The following is a 22,702-nucleotide window of genomic DNA, read 5'->3' on the forward strand; positions in this document are numbered from 1 at the left end:
AAATTTTTTATCAAATAAAATCCTTTTATATCATAAATATTTTTAAATACATATAAATCTTTATTGATTAAAAAATATTCTAAAAACTGTACAAATAACACTTTATTAAATGATCTGAGACTGTAATTAAATAAAACAATAAAAAAATTATAATTTAAGCTTTAGCCATTCTTAAAAATAAATTCAAAATTGAAAGCTATTGACTTCACAGTGAAAATTTGTACTGCAATTTTCCTTTCTCACTTTATTACATTCCGTTTAGTTATATTCTATACTTAAAGAGGTTAAAAGTTCAAGAACGAAATAAATAAAAAACGTTTGATGGAAAACATTATTTATGGAATTTTTGTTTCACAGTAAATTATCCTATAATATTGTCAGCCTTTGTAGCGTATTCACACACACACACACACACCTACAAGAATGTAAATTTGAAGGTGGTATTTAATAAAGATAGTATATATGAGTGAAAATTAAGGATTGATTTAATGGTTTTGGTTTAAACCTATTTATCATTTAATTTATAAAAAAAATAGTACTTTTATTTTACTTTTGACATGAAATATATGGCCGTTTGAATAAGTCGTGGCCACAAACACAAACGAAAAACATTTGCATTGTGTTTTTTTAATTGATGTTTACTACTTTTTATTCTATGATGTTTACAAAGCCATGCCGCTCTGAAGAATCCGTGTGGGCAGGATCAACTGTTCTGAAATGTCAGAAATTTCGGTAAGTTTGGCTAAAACTACAAAACTGCGAAGATTATACTGAAATAAACACAAATTAATGCGTTCAATAAGGACCGCACAAGAGGCTAATGGAGAAGTTAGAGTTGTTGTTTAAGGATAACTGGGTGGTAAGTTGGTTAGAAGACTTACTAAAGGGTAGGTGACAAGAGGGTGAGATTGGTCGAGGGAAGGTCTGAAGAGGGGGAATTGATGATCTAACGCATCACGTGGACGTGCTGTTGCAGCAGATACAGGCGCAGATGATAATTGTCATCCACCCGGGATCCCTCTACCTCAGGATCGGGAGAGCATCGGACCTCAACCCTCACACGTTGCTGCACTGCGTGGCGAGGAAGCGGCTGGCAGGCGGGCTGGTGCACCACGACCCCTTCCTCCCGCCCCAGCTCGCCAAGGTGCAGTGTTCCCGCAGACAACCCTAGTACAAGTAATCCCTCAGACCCGTGCAAAGCTTCCACTAGGCGAGTCAATCCAAGCTCTCTTAATATTCTCTTTGACTTGACCAGGAAATATGCCATTTGTCTTATTTGAAGCTTTGGTTGTGATTCAAATCTTCACGTCCGATTTGAAGCTTTGCATTGGTTGGAAAGCTATGAAACAATGGGAGCTTAAGTTTTGCACATGAAATTTTTTTTTTGTGTTGTATGTGTTTTGCTTCAATAAAGTTGGTTACTTAAAAAAATTTTTAAATTGGCATTCCATTTGCTTTTATGAATACTTAATATTAATGTTATGCAGGGTCATTTTATAATTTTATTGAATTATGTTATAAATAGGGCCCTATATGTTAGTCACTTAATCAGTTCAAACATTACAATCCTTAATAATGTATTTTATAAAATTAGTGTTATACAGCTTCACTGAGATCGATACTTGAAATTAAGTTCGACTTGCAAATATTTTAAACATTAAATTAGATATTTGCTATACATTAAAAATCTAGTATTTGCTCAGGCTTAGTCTTTAACTCTGTCACTGCCTACATTTTGGATATCCCTTCGAACTAATTTACGCAGTGTGTTAAAAAATCCCTGAGGTCTGTACCAGTGTCACTTTTAAATCTTAATATTTGTTTTATTTTCTGTTTTAGCAAATACAATTGTTACTTATATTTAGAGACCTGAAAAAAAGTTATTTTTTTCTAAAAATTCACAACAAAAAGTGAGGTTATTTTATTTTTACATGCACATTTATTTGACTGCATTCAATTTAAAAAAAAAAAAAAAATGAAATAATAACACACCATAAATTCTGTTTCATAATTTTTTTTTATCTTACTGTATTTATAACCAAAGGTACATAAAAATTCTAACTCTTAAGTGTTGAATTTAGTCATCAAAAGATAGTGTAATGAACACTTCAACAAGGCTTGGTTTCTGGTTCTGTTTCTGTATGTGACATTTAAGTTGTAGTGACTAAGTAACCGTTCATCGTCAACAGTGTTTAAAGGTCAACGAACAGCTCGTAGGACTGCTAGTGCAAACTGCTTGTAGTTTATTCTCTGAGAAGTTATGCAGGAGGAATGCTGTAGACCTAGCCCTGCCAGGAATGTCAGTGGGTAGTCCGCGGGGCAGCCCCGGTGGTTGACGGAGGGCGGCCGTGCCGGGGCAGTCGCCCGAGCTGCTCCAGGAGATGGAGGAGGCCCGGCTGCAGGTGTCCCACACGCTGCAGTCCTGCCTGCAGTCGGACGGCAGCCGCCGCTACGCCACGCCGCCGCAGCAGATCGCCGTCTTCAACCGCCGCGCCGTCCCCGAGGAAGTGAGCAGCACGGGCGGGGAGTGGATCAAGCCGGAGACGGACGTCGTGGTGGGGGACGAGGTAACTCTACCTCTCTCCCGCTCCCGTTCTCCAGTTCGGCACGGAGGATTGATTACAAGCAGAGTTGGGGGGAGTGACTCACGGCCCTACATCACACCCTCCAGCTTGTCCTGCCCACCTTCCAGTAACGTGCTCATGAGTTATTCCCTTTCCGTAGACACCTCTTAATGGCTAGAGACCTGCAAAATTCGTGGTTTCGATGGCCTTCAGGATAGAATGCATATACCCCTGTGCACTCGGGCAAATAACGCAAGTTCATTGGCTGCCGACTTGTAAGTCGTCTCAGCTGGTTTGTCTGTGATTCGATCCTTCTTTGGTTGAGGGTTTATAACTGGTTGAGATTCGTCCAGATGAACAGTAAGCCAATAGCAAGATTATCTAAGATGTATATGTGTTTGAATTCTAGCCTATCACCGAATGAACCCGCAAATTTTGCAGGTCTCTACTAATGGCTCTTTGCAGAAGTGTATTCAGTGGAGACAAACAAAGGAAATTGTTTAATTTTTTTTAAGTTCACAGAATTAATGAAGTTAATAAATTAATAATTTTTGTTGGATCTGTACCATTTTTACGTGTTTACTTGGGCAGGTCCTGTACTTGGACCCCAGGCTGGACTACAACGTGCACTTCCCGTACCGCCGGGGCGAGCTCAACGTACACCCGGGTCCCGGCGGCTCGCTCACTGCCGTGTTGGCCAACCTGGAGGCTATCTGGAGCTGGGTTGTCCGCTATCGCCTCGAGATACCGCTCAAGGACCTGCGGGTGTGTGCCGTCGTTGCCGTTGCTGCCAAATTAACTGTGCTGAACGTCTTGCCAATTTACAATCTTACACGTTCTGCCACCCTTGCATGCTCCGTGATAATGATTAACCTTATTCTATGAGAGGAGAAGAGGAAACGTTTTTAATATTGAAGTTGTTTTGAAACTGTACATGTTTCTAGCCGAAATCTTATTTATATAATCTAAAAATTATTAACTCAAAGAGTTTATTATGTATTCACCTTATCATAGACCAGATTGTTGTTAAGTGTTATAAACATGACTCAACCATGAATAAAAAAAATATATTAGAACTACTAAATACTTTATAGATACTGTAAAATGATTCTCCTCAACCATGCCAAACTTGTTCAAGACTTACACACTATTTCGACGATAATCGTTGGAAAATGTTTCTGGTCGTGCAGGAAATTATTTTCGGGAACATATCTAGTGAAGGGTAGGTGTGGTACCTGAACGTCTGGCAGTGACAATGTGGTCCCGTGTGTTGTCTGTGCAGCACTACCGAGCCGTGCTCGTCATCCCGGACATTTACAACAGGCAACACCTCAGAGAGCTGATGACTCTCCTGCTGTGCAGGATCGGGTTCGGCGGGTGTTTCCTGCTGCAGGTACGCTGTCCTGTTGGTGTCTTTCGTCTCGTGCCGAGCTCGAGTGGGAGAGAGAGGAACAGATAGACACCATCTTTGTTTCAACAGTTTTTAGTTCGTATCTAGGGATGGGCCAATCAAATACGCAAATCCTTGAATACCATAAAATCCTTAGTATTCAAAGGATTTGATATTCGAGAAAAAAGATTTGATGACAAAAAAAATATTACAGGATATAAAGTAATTTAAAAATTCAACACTGTTAACCTCTGAAGTTTACTGGGTCAGTTCTTTCCCTTCCCACGTATCCTGTTACTATTCCCCAATATTTTGTACTTTTAACATGTAATTGCATTATGTAATGATTCTGGAAGCTCAGTTTGTTCAACAACCATTTAAAGGGTAGAATTTTTCAGCATCATAATTAATATTTTTAAGTTTGAGTACTTAATTTGATTTTTGACCCTTGACACCTAGATTTGGATTTGAGGGGTATATTCGAGGTACTCTCTAGGATTCAAAATAGATTCGGATTAGAGAAAGTTTGGATTTGACCCATAATTAGTCATAACCATAACAAATGTTAATCATGTAAAATTGCAAATTCACATTTTAAGAGATATGAGACTCTAAAATATTCTGTTGTTTCAGTATTATTACAGTTGTAGACATAACCCCCCCCCCCCCCCCCCCCCCCAACTCTACAAAAAAAAAATCTATCTAAATGTCAGTCACAAGGATGGTCTTTTAGTTACATTTACTTAGAAATTTGAGGTAAGAATTGAATACTATCAGATAATGGTCTTAATAAAATACAACAATAAATGTTTTCCAAAAATCTCAATACATATTTCCCTTTACAAAATAAAGTTTTTTTAAATACATCCAAAAAAAATTTTTCATCGAATTATAAAGTTGCATCTAAAATGTTTGTACTCTTTCCGTACATCTGGCAACAGAGCACAGGGAAACAAGGACAGAGCTTATAGTAGAGGTTGTGCATTGGAAATCAGAGAGAGTGATTGGCTGATTGCCCATTAAAATACAATCAGTAAACAAAGGATGAAACATGCCAGAGTGGGAGTACATTAGTAATATGTTTTCCAGTGAAGAAGTGTAAGGTTTTTCTTCCCGGAATACTTGGCAGTTAAGTAAACTAATTGACGGCCCGTGAGTTTCTTTGTTTGTACTATGGCATGGACTGCTTGTTTGTGGTGAATCATTTACCAATTTGAGAGAATTGCAAAGCCAGTTTTCACTGTGTACGCGGTAGCGAAGATGCCTCGTAGTTGATTACTTTTGTTGGCTGTACTAACGATGAGAAGACGGTTCAAGGACCATGTGGCCGCCACGTTCGGAGCCGGGCTGGGCTACGCGTGCGTCGTGGATGTTGGGGACCAGAAGACGTCGGTGTCCTGTGTCGAAGACGGCATCTCGCACCGGAACACAAGGGTGAGGGCCGTTTTCCACGCGCGTGCGTCATCCTTCAAGAAAACTTATGTTGTCTTTGGGCAAGTTTTTGGTTTTAAACTGATCTGTCATAAATTCATACATTAAAATCAGGGGCGCAACAACTAAATTTCCAAAGAGGGGGGGGGGGGGGGGCAATATACCTTTTTATAAAGAATCATCGATCCCCCCTATTGAATCGGGGGTTCCGGGGGTCCTCCCCCGGGAAAAATTCGTATTTCAAGGTGGAAAAGGTGCTATTTAAGCAGTTTTATTATCTAAAAATTGAATACACAACACTTTCTTTGCTCCCGTTTGCCCCCACTTCAAGGTTTCAAAATACCCTTGCCCCCCCTTGTTGTTGCGCCCCTGATTATAATGTAAAACAAATTTTTAATTTGTTTGGTAATCGAGATGGGGGAGTTGTGCGAAACGTGTTGAGAGGGGCCAGGCGAGTGTGACTGTGCGAGTGTGCCCAGGTGCGCATGGAGTACGGAGGAGGGGACATCGCCCAGACGCTGTACTGGCTGCTGCAGAAGTGTGCGTTCCCCTACAAGGAGTGCGACCCGAGGAACAAGCTGGACTCCATGTTGCTGCGCCAGCTCAAGGAGTCCTTCTGCCACGTGAACCTGGTGAGTCGCGGCCGGGTCCCGGCCGTGGCGGTGTGTGTCTTGTGTCGGCGAGGCGGGTTGTTAATTTAGCACGGCGTCGCCTCGTCTTCTCCCAGTGCGCATGTGGAGACAAGATATTACGGTCATATTTTTAGTCCGATTTCGTTTTTAAAACAGAAGGTTTCATCGTTATTGATCTATTTTTATAAAAGTTGTTTTGTAATACCTACTCCCCAAAATACGTAGCGGTAAAATTTATATAATGCATTTTTATGGTAAAATATTTTTTTTTTTAAATAAATTAGTCCAAAACAGATACATTCGAAACAATAAAAAAATAAATTAGCAAGCATTTGTGGTTTGAAGATGATTGATTAAAAGATGCACAATAAAAAAAAATTAATTTTTCTGATGCATGCACTGTGGTACAATTTTTTTTATCCAGAAATAATGACATGCCTTGACTTTCAAACATTGAGAGATTCATTTTTTTATGATTTGAATGATGTTTTGATTAAATACTACATAATTCCATTTTATGTAATTGCATTTCTGTGCTATGCGATGTTATGTTTTCACAATTCACCATATAATCTTGTACCAGAGCATAGGGCATAGGACAACTATGTATTTGAGTGTTGACCAAAACATTATATGGCGGATAAATGAAGATAACGGTGTAATGCAAGTCATGCCTAAAATTTGTTTTGAAAACACGTGTTTTAGCAGTTTTTCACTCTCTTATAAATACAGTTTTAAAAACAAAACACAGAAACAGAATTATTCATGCACTCTCAGTGTAGTATTTGTGTATACTTTTCGTAAATGGATACCACTCAGATATCTAGTGCAGTTTTCAAATTGCATGGTTTCTTCCGAAGCTCTGCACACCCTGTGTGTGTCCTGGTAAGCGGGGTCTTTATCCTCACATCTGTATTCCATCACCGTTCTGGATGCGTGGAGCCGTGCCAAAGTATAGAATGCCAGATTGAAGATTTTTCACTGTATACATGAGTTAATAATTTTACATTGAAATAAAAATATTTGTCTCCTAGCCAAACCCTGAAAACAGGTTGCCTACATAGTTCTCTGGTACAAGTACTATTTTATTTAGTGTTATGTCTTATTGCAGGATATTTGTGGCTCCCAGGAGAAGACATTTGTGGTGCGAAAGCCGAAAGTCCCAACCTGCAGATACACACTTCAGGTGAGCTTGTTCTGTACGTGGTGTTTCTTTTGATACACAAAAGAGTATCATTCTGGTTTGTGTGACGAAATGAAAGATCATTATCAACTGCAATTTTTTGCCTTAGGTTGGAATGAATGAATTGAGAAATTATTGCCCGGCCGATATATGTATTTCATCTTATACTCTGTAGATCACAAAGAACAGTTTCAGTATACTGATAGAGTAAGCTTTGAAATGTCTTAGTGTAGAACTTTTATTTGTTTATGTACGTACTTACATTATTATTGAGTATGTGATTTTCAAGCACAATATTGATGGTAATAAAGTTGTACTGTAATCATGTTACATTCAGCAACATAGTGTGGAACAGTTAATTATTAAAAAAATAAATTATAGCATACATCCTTAGTGCAAAATTATTTTGTTGAAGTGAAACTTCTTTCTTGAGAGGGCTACAATTTTTGAGCGTTGCGAAACTTCCGAACGCATGAGGGGAATAGTTAGGTACGTGGTGGGGGAACAAGCAGAGGAGGAGACAGCAGGGGAGAGGTAGAAAGGATGCAGTATACTTGCACACGTTCATACTTGCATACTTTCACACTTACATACTTGTACAACAGTCGTAAGCAATCTTTAATTTGTACTTTAAGTAAAACAAATGATCTATTATTCAGAATCACTAAAAATTACAATAAATATGCAAGGTTCTTTCCTGTATTAGATAGCAAAATAAAATTTAAAAAAATACAACTATTCCTAACTTAAAATTTTTTTTTGTGTTATTCTTATTTCCTACATTATAAATTTGTAAATAAATTATTTACTAATTGTTAAATGTTGCATGTTGTGTGCATTGTTTTTGTTTTGTTGTTTTGTATTTTGTATTGTTTTGTTATGTCTGCATGTATGTGTGTTGTTTGTATCATGCCTACCACCCAAGCCAATAAGCTGTAGGTTGGCATGTAACAAATATTAAATAAATAAATATATAATTACATATTTTTTAATCTTCAACCTCAGACAAAAATAATTAGTATGTTTCCTATACCTTATAATAGAATAAATTAAGAAGTGAGGTTTCGCTTGTGTTACACGTGGAATCAGCGCACACATTATTTCTTCTGTGGGCCAAGCGATGAGGCAGGTGTGTGTTCGGCAGGTGGGGGACGAGTGTATAGTGGCGCCGCTGAGCCTCTTCCAGCCGGAGTTGTTCGGGGTGACGGGCCCCAAGGCTGTCCTCGTGCAGAAGCGCTCCCTCGGTGACCCCGAGGATCCTCACGACGACAACTACCTGCGCGAGACTAGCGTGAGTTGCCGTCTCCACAAGTCTGTGAACCGAGACGAGTCCCGTACTTGCGTCCAGGATTTGGTCTGCAATGGTTTTACAAAATATTTCCAGGAAATTATGAGATGGCTGGTGTTCCTGTTGTCGATGAAACTTGAAACCAAAATAATAAAATTAAAAAAAAAATTGCCTTTAAATTTTAAATGTACAAGATAGCATCACTGAACATTTTGTTGGTTTGTTACTTGTGAAACAAGATTTTTATGGTATGATACTTGGAATACTAAATGTTTTGATTATTATTGTTATCATTGTTAGTAGAGAAGTTCATATAAAAATAATAAATAAATGAACTGTTATGGGGAAATAATGTATTAAAGGATAGTACTTGCAATGTATCTCATATCTTTCAAAATCTTTAATTCTTTACTCACTTATTTAAAAACTATGATCTAGTTTGATCATGTTCCTACTTAAATTATTTTGAGTACTCTGAAAATCACCTTAAGTAAAGTTTACCGTAAAATCTTACTCAGAACCTATATTTTAAATTATAAAGACTGATTGTAGTATTTTGCTTTAAAGTTTATTTTTGTGATTGATCTGAAGTAATTTTTTATTTGATTAATTAAAACCCTAGGTTAATTATTCTCCCACCAAAAGCGTCCTGTGGAGAACAGAAACTTACAGATCCCTTAATGCTAATCTCTGATTGAAATGTTGATTTATATCCTCTCGCCGGTGAAACTTCCGATGAAGGAAATTTGACTGAAGAATGTGACGAATCCGCACATCAAGCGTGCACCGCGCAAGCTGCCACGCATGGTGGATGGCCAGAGAAGCCTTCCCAGATTCTGACTGGTGAATTCCATAAAACTGAAATTTGTTGACACTGCGAAATGTACACCCTCAACATTAGTATAATTTCGTTAATAGGAATTTCTGAATCTTTAGAAATTTCGTGAATTGTTCCTTTGTTAAGGAAACTACTTTTAAGTACCGTATAATGTAAATTGTAATGTACGTGAAAAGTGTATGTGGGACATTTTCCAAGAAAAACAAAAAAAAAATTCTGCACTGCAGGTTGAAGGGTCCTTCCTGTTTGTGCTGCTAATGTTGATAAGTATGCAGTTAACTTATGGAAGTACTACAGTATTTATTGACGCGACTGAAAAGAACGATCAAGAATCTGGGTTGTTTCAAGGGTTTCATCATCTTGAAGAGACTAATCCGCTAAAATAATAGCTAAATCCATACATGATAGTTGTAGTCACTATTTTTTTTTATTTATAAATATTTATTAATTTTTTGTACCAAAAATAACAGATGTTGATTCTTTGCCTTTTTTTGATTTAATTTTTGTATTTGTAATTTTAACCATTTTTCCTTTAATTGTTTCGTAGGCAGAGCATAGATTAATTGGACCGTCTCCGGGTAAAAGGTAACAAGTCAAGAATTCACTTTTTGCAGGAGAAACAAAAAACTCTTAAATAAAAATTTAATTTAAATACTTAAATTTTTCTTGCATTATTCTTTTATTTGCCAACATAGTTGCCAATGATTAAAAATGCATTACATATTCTAAGTATACTTAAGAGTTTAAGTGACTTGTTCTCTAAAAATCATCAAAATGTGGCTTGTTACCTTTCACCCGGAGACCGTCCAATCTCCCTGCGCGCGGTGTTGCAGCGGCGGGCGGCCAAGGAGTCCCTGGAGCCGCTGCCCGGCGGGGCGGAGCTGGACGGGGGCGGGCCCCCGGGGGAGGAGGACATCGTGGTGGACGCCATCGACCCCATGGCGGCGGGGGCGGGCGGGCTGCGCGACCTGGAGGCCAAGGAGTTCGTGGTGGGGCCGGAGCAGGTGCTGGGGCTGGACCAGGCCGTGCTGCAGAGCATCGACAGATGTCGTGAGTGCGGCCGCTGGTCCCGGTGCAGTCGAACCTCGTTTGTCCGAACAGTCCGAATCCCGGATAATCCACTAACAAAATAAAATTGATAAATAAGGAGCATCGACAGATGTCTTGAGTGTGGCCGCTGGTCCCGGTACAGCGGAACCTCGTTTGTCCGGACTAACCGGACCGAAGGCAATCCGGACAGTCCGAATTCCGGATAATCCACAAACAAAATAAAATTGATAATTAAGCAGCATTGACAGATGTCGTGAGTGCGGCTGCAACGCGGACTCGTGCTGGTCCCGATACAGTTAAACCTCGTTTATCCGCACTAACTGGACCAAAGGCAATCCGGACAGTCCAAATTCCGGATAGTCCACAAACCAAATAAAATTAATAAATAAGCAGACTTATGAAAAAACTATTGTTTTGTTACAAAATTTCATAGTACACCTGCTTTATGTTGTTTACAAGTCATTAAAAAAATATAAAAATTACTTTTCACACCATTTCCGAGCAATGAATTCGTCAATTTTTTTTCCAGTTTTTGAAAATGCATGGCATTTGAATGAAGCACGGTCGGGTACATCATTGTGTGCTAACCTTATTTGTTTGAATAGATATCGAATAAAATTATAATTTTTAATGTGAACATTAAATAAAAAGTCCACAAATCTAATCCGGATCAACGAGGGCCGGAGAATCGAGGTTTTACTCTACTCTGGTTTGAACCCCAGTTTGGCAAGCCTGTGTTTGTATATTTCCACGGTCTTCCAAAATCACTCCAGGAATGCTGGGGTGGCTGCTTTGCTGCAAGCCAAGACGACTCCATTCCGAATACCCTTGTTTCTTCGTTTTTACCGACTCTTAGTATAACTTCACAATCGAAGAGACAAAACTACAAATAAAAATAATTATATTTATTTTATGATACATTGTTTTAATATTTAGTAGAGCTAGAACAATAATGCACACTTTTGTCTTGGCATAACATTATGTATGCTGCTATAGATTGTAGCTGTGCCTCATTACCTGTTGATACATTTTGCTGATAAAAGTTAGTATTTTACTAAAAAAAAAAAAAAAAAAAAAAAAAAAAAAAAAAAAAAAAAAAAACCTATTGTGAAACCCCTTATTTACACTTTTCAGGGGAACAGAGACAAAAAGTGTAAATACCAGGAAAGTGTAAATTGAGGGAAACATATTTTTAAAATGTAACATACCTGGTTTAATGCACTCCTTTTACTTCAGTAGTCAGAGACATCAAAAAAAGACACAGTGAATGAAATATCTTAAAAAAAATCCTTCATTAGGCCTATGTAAACAAAAAATAAATTTACAACATATAACTTATAAAATTGTGTGAATACAACATTGAAGCAATGTGTGCCATGATAAAATGTTACCATAAAAATGTTTTGTAGGCTTATGTGCAAAAACTTTCAAGCCTAACTTAGGTCTATTTCTTTGTAAAATAATCAGAAATCTTGGTTTGCTTGCATCTTTGAGTGTTCATGCACATGATCTGCTTCTCTAAAGTATAAAAATTATCAAAAACACCATCACAGTTTTCACCAGCAGATACTCCAATGTAGTCTCGCAGAGTTTGAAGAGCAGCAAGAGCATCTTTACTCGTGGGTGTTGTCACTTCTTCATCATCATCATCATCTTCGTCAGTATCCTGTTGAGAAGTACTGACATGGCTTTCTACAATATCTTCTATACATTGCACTTCCGAAGTGATCACCTGACTGTCCACATCCACGTAATCTTGAAATAATTTCTCCTGCAACACCCTCTCATGTCCTTCAACATCTTCAATGTCACTGTAATCATCTTCACTGAGAGTGTAAGCCTTTTCTGGGAACACAAATCCAGCTTTTGCAAAGCAGTTTTGAATTGTTGATGTTTTCACGTCTTTCCAGGCTCTTGCACTAAAATGCAATGCAGTCAGCAGATTTATCTTCATCAAAGAAGGGTCTTTTCCAACATCAAGCATTGTTACTGCCCTTGAAACTAGGTATCTGCGGTACAAAAACTTGAATGCCTGAATGATACCCAAGTCAAGGGGCTGTAGCTCACTCGTGCAGTTTGCTGGGAAGAAGACAATATCAGTGTTGCAAAGCTGGATGGTTGCTTTGTGAGCAGAGCACTGATCTACGAAAAGAATAACTTTCCTATTTTGCAAAGCCATTTTTGAATCAAATGCATGCAACTGGCTCTGAAACAAAGCATTGGTCATCCAGGCTTTGGTGTTTGCTTCGTACTTTGTTGGGAGTGACTTGATGTTTTTAAAACACCGAGGTTTCCTCACTTTGCCAATGACATAAAGGGGGAACTTTTCACTTCCATCTGCATTGGTAAGCAATAACACAGTAATCCGTTGCTTGCTGAGCTTACCTCCGTGACACGTTTCCCCTTTGAAACTAAAGGTTTTGTCTGGTAGAACATTGAAAAACAACCCTGTTTCGTCAGCATTGAAAACATTTTTCGGGTCGAACCCAGCAATTTTTTCCTGTAGCTTTTCCTTCCAATGTTCCACAGTCTCCACGTCCACACTTTTGCTTTCGCCACAAACCACCTTGTAAACAATATTGTGACGCTGCTTAAACCGATCAATCCATCCATTGGAAGCTGAGAAATCTTGAATTCCCAGCCTAGAGGCAATAACACGTGCTTTTTCTCTCAGTATTGTACCATTTATTGGTAAATTTGTGGCACGTGCACCAGAAAACCACTCAAGAAGAATATCTTCCAGCTGTTTGAATTTCGAGTCCTTCACATATTTACGTTTTTTAGCACTTGGCCCAGTGCTTAATTTCTAAAGTTTTAGGTGTGGGAACTCTAAAGCGGGATGCTCAGACCGGGGGGTCTGGAATACCCCCCAGGAAGGAGGAGGGTCCGGGGGCCCTCCCCCGGGAAAAAGTTTTGAAAATAATAACTGTAAACCCGCGTTTTTAGGCCATCCAGACATAATACTACAATTATTTTTATAAAAAATTGATATTTTAATGGTGATTACTTTTTAAAGTGCTTGATTATGATGTAAGAAAATAAAAACATGAATTTAAATTGAGTTCACCCTTTGTTTTTTAAACTTTTAGTTTTAAGTGCGTTCCCTTGCGTTCCGGCACTCTTGGGAGGTAAGGGAACGCCGTTCCCTTGCGTTCCCACTGAAATTAACCCCTGACTTGGCCCACATTGCGCGGCATTTGCAGTGATGATTTCTCGGCTTTTGATGATGGTGTTAAGAGTACTCACAGGGATTGAAAGTTCTTTCGCAAGGTCCACACGTGATCCAACATATTCATCGAATTTGGCAATTATTTTAATTTTATCGGCAACGGTTATAGTTTTTCGTTGCTTCACTTTCTCCATTTTCTCACAGATATTAATAACGACAAAGAGTTAAAGATGTGTCAAATACATTTACCGCTAAAGCCAATGATACTATCAGCGCTCGTAGCGGAAAGCTGTGGAAATAGAAGTACGTATTGTGAATAGTGCAAGGTTACTTGCACTATTCACGACGCGAACGCATTCACATACGCAGCTTTTGCTGTATCTTTCTTTTATGGCGGCCATGTTTCGATGTTTGTAAACACTGAAAGAGACGTTAATAACGGGAATGAAGAAACTTTTCCGACGTAACAAGCGTGAAAACGACATATACCGCCTTATGGAAAATAAATTGGGCCAAAAACAAAGGAGGTAAATAACGGGAAAACGTAAATACCGTTAACGTAAATACGGGGTTTCTCTGTATATTGTAGTGCAATAAGAACATTCTTTCTAGATTTATCGTGTACGGGTCTCACATTTTATGCCAATTTTTAGTTAAAAAAAATGTAGTGCAACCATATGCGAGTGTTTTACTCTGGTTGTAAAAAAAAATGAACAATATTGCTCTGTGTGGTTGAATATGTAAATAACTAACCTGTGTTGGTTTTTAATAAATATAACTCCATGAGTAAGCTTAATGTGATTAATTAAAATATATCTGCAGTGGCATGAAGCTCCGTGAGCAGCGCAGTCATAGTGAGTCTGATGCTCGCCCGTTCGGCGCCGGCAAGTGGCGTGTCTGCTGCGCTGTGCAGGCGAGGCTAGGAGGGGAGAATCTATAATAAACCAGCCAGAGAGAGAGAGAGTGTGGTGTGTGTGTATACATGTGTGTGTTAGGCCATGTCAATATTGATGGTTCTTTCTCTCTCTCATCATTGTAAATGTCCCTGAACTGGTACCCTACACAATTGATGTGTCTATCTTGACAGGTGTTAGTGACACAACTGTGCCCAAAAATTATTGTTTTGTTTTTACGTGAGTTTTCTCACGCCTTCAACTGAACATTCCACGACAAAACTACAGCCATCGTTGGCATTTATAGGTGCACCTTTTTATGTTCCTCCAGCCTCGCACAAGTTTGCCGGTAATGTGAGTACTGGTTTTTGTGGAAGGAACAGACAAAGTGTAGTTTACTGCCTCTTTTCTCTCGGTAAAGGGATGAGTTTAAAAAAAAAAAAAAAAACAATAGATCTCTGCTGTCTTTTTGTTAGGTAGTGCCGGAAATGGAGTGTTCGTAAATAAGACAGGGGGGGGGGGAGGAAGAGAAGTGGACTGCCTCACACCCTCCTGTCGTAAACAGACGAAGAACTGAGGATCAACTTCAGTGCTGTATTTCTTGCACGCCAATAATCTGAGACACGGAACACACACACACACACACACACACTTCATTTGTATCCATGAACCTCTAGTGAAGACAGATTAACAGTATGATCCTTACAGCGATAAGTTTAGATTTTTTGCCCAAAATTAAAGGTGCAACTCTTACGCAGGGGGTGACACTTCTGAGGGTGAATGCGGTATGTATTTGTGACGTGTGTGCATCGGCGCTCTTGTGTTGCGCAGCAACGGAAGACCTGAAGCGGAAGATGTACGGATGCATCCTGGTGGTGGGCGGAGGCATGAAGTTCACAGGAATCGGCACGTGGCTTCAGAACAGGATCTCCCTCCAAGTGCCGTACATGTTTCGTACAGGTGTGTGTTAGTGTGCTCATTGTGTGTGAAACGCGCCCGGAGCATAATGGTTTAATGTTTCAAGATCTAGTTAAAAGTATAATGGATTTTATTACAAAATAGTAAATTTAATAAATAAAATACAACAGTTTGTGTTCAGCCGTTACTGTTGATGCATAGACTATAATCGTATCATGACTTGAGTTGGACAGTTATTTCTTGTAACTCCTTAATGACACAGTCCAGCATTGCATTGTATAGTAAATATTGTAAGGTTAAAGATTGTCACCATTGATCCTTTATTTCTAGAGACCTGGAAACGAGGTCATTTCATTATGTGTGTGCTTTATATAAAAGAGAGAGAGAGGAAAAAAAAACACGGTTCGAAATATGAAAAATTAATTTGATACCTTAATTTTTTATAAACAAATTTTTTAAAAAATAATGCACCATATTCGAGATACTTTTGTCGAGAAAGTTTTAGAAACGTGGCATTCGTAAAACGAGAGCCTACTTGCGCGAGAATAAACTACAAAATTGTGTTTTTATTTTCAAAGCATTGCAAATCACACTACGTATTTCTTCTGAGTTCTATCACGATGGCAACTTGACCAATATACGGTAGCCGGAGAGGGGAACAGGTGACATGGTCGCGTGCGTTGTTACCGCTGCAGAGCAACTGGACATCATCACCAGCCCCAAGGAGATGGACCCCGAGACGACCGCGTGGAAGGGGGCGGCCATCATGTCGTGCCTGGAGTCCGCCCTCGAGCTGTGGATCTACCCCGTGGAGTGGGAGAAGATAGGGCTGAAGGTGCTGCGCGAGAGGGCGCCCTTCATGTGGTGACGGCTGCGACCGTGCCGTTAATACGTGTACGTGCCAGCACACGTTCCTTTCTGACTGCAACAGGGTGGCAGGTTGCTACGAGATGTTAATGCCACTAAAAGGTCATGAACACTACACACACTAACTGGTACACAGAAATGCCTCTATGTAAAGTGTTATTTTGTCTGGGCACATTGTAAGTTGTTCATTCCAAGCTGAAATAATAATAGAACCAATTTTTTTTTTTTTTTAACTTTTTTGACTGTGGGATTGAAAAAAATTTCTTAATTACAACTTGCAACAATCATGGTACAGATTCATTAAATTTACTGTATAATGGTTTAAAAATATATACATATAATTTAAAAACGGAATAAAATGTTCTTGAGCAAAAATAAAATAATTTTGTTATTTTTGTTACACGCAACTAGAATCATTAGTTTAATTTTTTAATATATGTATAAAGGTCCTTTCCTTTGTTCAGTTACTAGTGTTAATCTGAATAAATTAGTGTTGTGCGAGATCTCGAACCTCGAGAAAAATTTCGAGAAGTATTGCATTCTCGAACAGCGAGCGAGAAAAATAATTTCGAATTTTTTTTTTGTACCGGTAACAACTCAATTTGGTATGAAAACTAAATTTGATATTGATAGTTGTATTTTATATATTGAACATTACACACACACTGCCATTATTTTAGTTTAAATGTTTTAAAAATACCAAACGCGTCTGCCTATTGCGTCTGCCTGTATGGACGAAAAATGATTTGGCGGCACACAAAGCAAACATGATGCAATCATTAAGAGATACTAGACTAGCCGATAGTCAACCATCCTAAACCATATCAATAACCGAAACTGTGAATAAAAACTGTCATATGAAATTCCAATGTATCCTGAAAGAAAAACTGCCATATTTAATTTTTAAATTACGTCAGCGTAATACATAATAAAATACATTCAAACCTAACCTACAAAATTGGTTTTGTTTACATACACGTTATTACGGTCAAGTTATTAAAAGCATTACCTTTAATTTAGTCACAATATTTTGTTTGGTAATGTTTAATAGCATACCGAAATGTTGATTATTACGGCAAAATACTAAATTTATTTTTTAATGAACAAAAGGGAATGGTGATGGTGGTCATGCTGCCAGACCGAGTCTGCTTCGCTGTTCCGTTTCTTATTTCATTTCCAATAAAAGACTGCGTAAGTCATGTGATTGTTAAATGGACTGGAATGGAAAGGAATGGATTGAACACGCAGAACAATTCACGCCCTTGTATTACGTAAAATTAAGTGAATGTGTGTGTTCAAACCCGTTTAAAAGGCAGAATAAATAGTATGTTCATCCCATTTCCTTTTCCACCTTTGTTTCACTCAGTCGTAAGACGTCACGAGTAATGAATCCCGCCAAAGCCTCTCTAGTATCAATTTCTTTGTTTTCATTACACTACCAGAGTTTCCCGTTTACGCGAGCTACTCTGCGGGTACCTATGAATAAATAATGTGACTCCTGTAATATGTTATTAGGAATATGAGAATTAATTTCTTAATACTGCTTTATCTCCAACTGCGGCGTAACCAAGTGGAAAGAAAAAAGTGTTGCGGGAATATAACAGTTTAACAGAAGTAAACTTTGTTGTCAAATTAAACTTTGATTTTACGGTAAAATGGAAGATGTGGACATATCAGTGTGGCAGTATTACACAAAAAGTGGCGATAAGTCAACGGGAACGTGTAACATTTGTAGAAAAGTTATCAAAACGAAGTCCGGAAATACATCAGGTCTACTGAGACATATTTCACAGCACTCTGCCATAAAAAATGAATTTGATGACCTTCAGAAACAAAAATCATCACAGCCTAGATTTTCTAGTGTAGCTTAAAATAGAGGATACATTTAAATGGTCTCCAACTCATGTGAAAGCTACAGCCATCACAAATTCAATTGGGGAATGGCTGGCTGATGCCATGTTACCTTATAACACAGTGGAGACCACGTCTTTCATAAAGTTCTTGGTACTGCACAGCCTCTATACAGAGTACCTAGCAGAACTACGTTTTCACGCAGTGTAGTCCCCGGCTTGTATCTTAGTATCTTAGTATCTTAAAGTTAAAGAAAATGTGAGCAAACAAGTGGAAGATGCATTGGCAAGTGTAGCTTCCATGTCTTCCACATGTGACTTGTGGACTTCCCTTGCCAATGATGCGTTCATGGAAGTGACATGCCACTTTATCAAAGATTTTACCCTCAAGACTTTTTGTCCTGGTTGTCATCACTTTCCGGGAGGTCACACTGGTGCTGCCATTGCAGATAAGTTTACTTCAGTCTTGCAAGAGTGGAACATTGTCAAATTAAAAGATGCAATACCCCTATACGGTATGTAGTTACAGATAATGGTAGAAACATAAAGCTTGGTATGTCAATGTGCTGTGTAGAACTTGTTCAACTTCAATGTTTTGCACATACATTGCAGTTAGCATTAAATGATGCACTGAAGGAGACTGATGGAATGGGCAGCATGTTGAAAAGAGCTAGGACAATTGTTGGACATTACAAGCATAGCTCCAGTGCTACTGAGAAACTTCATAAAATTCAAACTGAACTTGGACTGCCAGCACTGAGTTTGATCCAAGATTGTGCGACTAGATGGAACTCAGAGTATCTTATGCTCAGCAGGTTACTAGAAAATAAAGAAGCACTTGCATGTCATTTGGCCACTCAAAATATTGACAACTTAACAGTCTCTGAATGGCAACTCGTTCAAGGATACGTCGAAATTTTGAAACCGTTATATGAAGCCACAACTGAATTATGTGCAGAACAGTCTCCTTCAGCTTCAATGGTAATACCAGTTTTATTTTCTGTGACACAATATCTCGCAGGTTATGTAAATAAAAATAAGGGAATAATGGGAGCTGGTGTGGTGTTTGCTAGAGCACTGCTTCAGTCTTTGAAGGCGAGGTTCCCTTTGTTTGAAAGAAGTGAACCATGTTACACTGCCATGCTAGTAGATCCACGATTCAAGCACGTTGTACCCAAAGATTAAAAAAATGATGGCAGTTGAGCATTTGAAGCGAAAAGTGGAACAAATTTCACCTTCACAAACAAACACACCAGGTAAGCTCAAGTGTTGAATTAAAATTTTTTTAAGGCTTCAAATATTGATCAATATTAAATATATTATGAGTAACATGTATGTTTCAGGACACTAACTTCAACATTACCTACATTAACGTTAAAAAAAACATATTTGTCATACTTACATAATTTTGAATGCCTACTATATTATTTTTTTAACAATGTGTACAGCTGTTTAAAGTTTGTATATCTACAAAGTGTGTATTTATTGAGGTTGTCAAAATGTTATATTTAAAGCAAAATATATTCTCTCTGATTCAGAAAAACCTGAAGCTCAAGAAAAGAAATCATCTCTCTGGAATGTGTTCGATGAACTGGCACAACAGGCTGAAAATAATGGCAACATGGAAGTGTCAGACTATCTTTCTTTGCCTACTATTCCAAGAGCGGATGACCCCTTAAAATGGTGGAAAGAGAAGGGCATTAGTCTTTACCCCCAATTGTGCAAAATTGCAATGCAGTTTCTCGGGATTCCTGCGACTGAGGCAGCCAGTGAACGAGTGTTCTCAGGAGCTGGGGACATTGTGAGCTGCAGGAGACAACTTCTTGGTAGAGAACATGTGCAAGAACTTGTTTTTCTCCATGAAAATAAAAAAAGGATGTAAAAATAGTGTGTTCAATAATTCAGGGTTTTTTTCATCATAATTTGTTATTTTTATTGATATGATTATTGTTATTAGTACAGGTTATTTTTATTTCTTCTTAGATGATTTCTTGTTGATGCTTATCACAATTAACATGTTAGCTACTACGTAGACTTTTACCTAATTTATAATTTAGTGTAGGCGTACAGAACATGTGGTGCATGTCAGTTGTGCACAGGCAACTAAATTGTCATTCTATATGATAAACAACAGTTTTATGTACAGAACAATATATTTGAAAGTGATATCTACAGTAAATCTTGATTATTTAAAAATGTCTCATTCTCGTCTCGTTTCTCGCGAGAAAAATATTTTCTTTCTCGAAAATTTCTCGAGGCCTAAATCTCATTCTCGCACAACCCTAGAATAAATTCCACATTTCCAAACAATCCTTATTAATATACAGTATTTAACCAAAAATAACGCAACTCTGAATGTAATGTGAGCGCAAAATTTTTGTTTATGAAAGAGACTCAATTTCTGCCATGCCAACACCTGGCATGACTCATGTTAATTAGCACCCGACAATAATCTTGGGGCACCATTTTCTAATGTCTAGGGACTAGATTTTATGGTTTTATTTTTAGGTTAGTATCATTTTGAAAACAGGAGTTTTCGGTGTTATTTTTTTTATACATTATCTTTATTAATAATAATATAGTATCATTCAGCATTTATGAATCTAAAATATTTCTTAGTACTTTTTCACGAAAATATTCACATTTTAACTACAAATGATGTACTTAAACAATAAAATCATAGTAATAAGCATGCCTAGATCAAAAATACTCAGCAAAATAAAAATTCATCTGTAAATTTTTTAGGGATGTGCGAATCCTTGATTTTCAGTTCGGTTTGAACCCCTGGCAATATTTGAGATATGAATCCGATTCCGAGTATTAAGCACAGAATAATTAAAAATAACTGATTATTTTAAAATTAATGTGTGTTCTCTTTTTTCTAACTGTACACTGAAATTGAAATGTTTATAATTATGAAATTATGTAAACTTAATAATAAACACTTTAAAATATGAAAACCAAAACATATTCGATTCTCCAACTCAATCGTAATAAACTGCACATCACAGGGAAATCTCAGTTTTATAAACGTTTCAGCAAACGAAACCATTTTTTCTGCAATAAATAGCCCAGACGTTTTTTTTCTTGTAGGTATGCAATTGTTTTTAGTTTATAGCTTGCTATATGACAAAATTCGTAATTATAGTTTAAGCTCTCGAAATCTCGAAATTCTTTGAATGTCACTGTGTTAATTATTTAATTTACATATGTTTCTTTGATACATCATATTATAAATACTTACGTAATAGTAGCATAATTTTATTTTTCACTGCTAGTATTTTTGATCCATATTTAATTAATTTATAACTTTTGTGAATATTCGTAATACTGTTCGAATCCATGTACATACAACGATTCCGGGTTCGGGTAATTGTGGATTCGAACCGTACCCGAAAATATCGGGTACTCGCACATCCCTAAAATTTTTGTTTTTATTGAAAAATGTGCCATCATTTGTGTGAAACATATTACTAAAATGTGGTGCAATATCAAGCAATGTAATACTAATTTTTTACAATCCATTTTATTTAAAATTCATGCTAAATAAATTACATTCAATGAATGTACCATAATAATAAAGGTAAAAAAAAATAATTAATTTGTAGTGCTGTCCAATTGCTGATTTATTCCATATTTTTACATTTTTAGTTAAATTTCAGTGATAAATATTATGAACATCCTTTTTGGTGTTATATGTTTTATTTACATTCTTTGTGATGTTATTTTGGTTTTATCTCAATGTAAGATATAATTTTGTCCTTACTAATGCCTCTATAACCATGTGATGTAAAATGGAACAAAAAATTTCTTTCAGCACAGTCTAAAATCACAGTTAGATTTCAAAGATCACATTTAAGATTTTGTAGAAACTTCTGGAAAATTGTAGAATTTTTTTGTTCAAACATTCTATTTGTTATAGTATATTCTAAAAGGATCTATCTAACATCTTCACAAATATTGTATTTACCTGAATATGAGATGGTTTTTATCAAAACTGATAAACCTAAAAGTAAGAGTCACATTATAATCACAAACTCGTGTATTGGTGTTATTTGCTGTGCCGGTGATGAAAACTTCCATAAAAGTATTGCATGCAAACATAAACACCCCCCCCCCCCCCCCCCCCAAACTGAAAAAGTGTGTCTTTACATTGCAACCAACAGACGAAGACATTGAAAACTAATATTGTTTCCCGTTATCTGCATGTTTACAGTAACCGATAGCTGCCGCTGAGCGGAGTTCTGGAGCGGGGCATCGTCTGCTTCAAAAACATATTCCACTACACTTGGGTGTTCCGTAGATCGCAACACTCAATAGGGCCGTATTTACGGCAAAAACCTGAAGATGAAGACTTAGTGTGCCAATGCTTCCATCTAGTCACCTGTTTCACGTATGACTTTTTATCAGCAGTTTTTTATTCTATAAACATTGCAGAGTAATTTCTGTTTGTAGAATGTTATCCAAATGGTTAATAACATGTAAAATTACTTATCTAAAAACTTATGAAAAACAGATTGTGCGCTATTTGAAACTTCCGTATAAATAAAAAAATATAATTTTTTACATATTTTACTACAAAAAATGCAATGCCCAGAATAGTTGAAGACTAATAAATAAAAAAAGTTT

General features: G+C 37.4%; 1 protein-coding gene and 1 long non-coding RNA gene across 5 annotated transcripts; one reads left to right on the top strand and one right to left on the bottom strand.

The window, feature by feature from the left end:
• The first annotated feature begins 646 nt into the window (after nt 1-646).
• LOC134534211 (actin-related protein 8) lies at nt 647-22,636 on the top strand. Of its 4 annotated transcripts, XR_010075464.1 has the most exons (14): nt 647-732; nt 977-1,144; nt 2,361-2,567; nt 3,156-3,329; nt 3,847-3,957; nt 5,272-5,388; nt 5,865-6,017; nt 7,129-7,203; nt 8,345-8,491; nt 10,160-10,376; nt 15,270-15,398; nt 16,052-19,329; nt 19,612-19,899; nt 22,290-22,636. XR_010075464.1 is itself a non-coding variant. In XM_063372468.1 (13 exons), exons 1-12 carry the CDS (start codon nt 718-720, stop codon nt 16,222-16,224), a joined length of 1,686 nt encoding a protein of 561 aa, XP_063228538.1. In that variant the 5' UTR covers nt 647-717; the 3' UTR covers nt 16,225-16,250; nt 22,290-22,636. The 4 variants fall into 4 exon arrangements, 2 of the variants coding, with proteins under 2 accessions (XP_063228538.1, XP_063228540.1); XR_010075463.1 differs by having other exon boundaries at nt 16,052-19,899; XM_063372468.1 differs by lacking the exon at nt 19,612-19,899 and having other exon boundaries at nt 16,052-16,250.
• Nucleotides 8,173-14,154, bottom strand: LOC134534213 (uncharacterized). Its single transcript, XR_010075465.1, has 2 exons — nt 13,623-14,154; nt 8,173-10,294 (listed from the first exon to the last, which is right to left on the bottom strand). It is a non-coding gene; the product is annotated as an uncharacterized LOC134534213 (long non-coding RNA).
• Nucleotides 22,637-22,702: the final 66 nt, after the last annotated feature.

The sequence above is a fragment of the Bacillus rossius genome, chromosome 7 (genome assembly GCF_032445375.1).
Source record: "Bacillus rossius redtenbacheri isolate Brsri chromosome 7, Brsri_v3, whole genome shotgun sequence".
Classification (NCBI taxonomy): Eukaryota; Metazoa; Arthropoda; class Insecta; order Phasmatodea; family Bacillidae; genus Bacillus; species Bacillus rossius.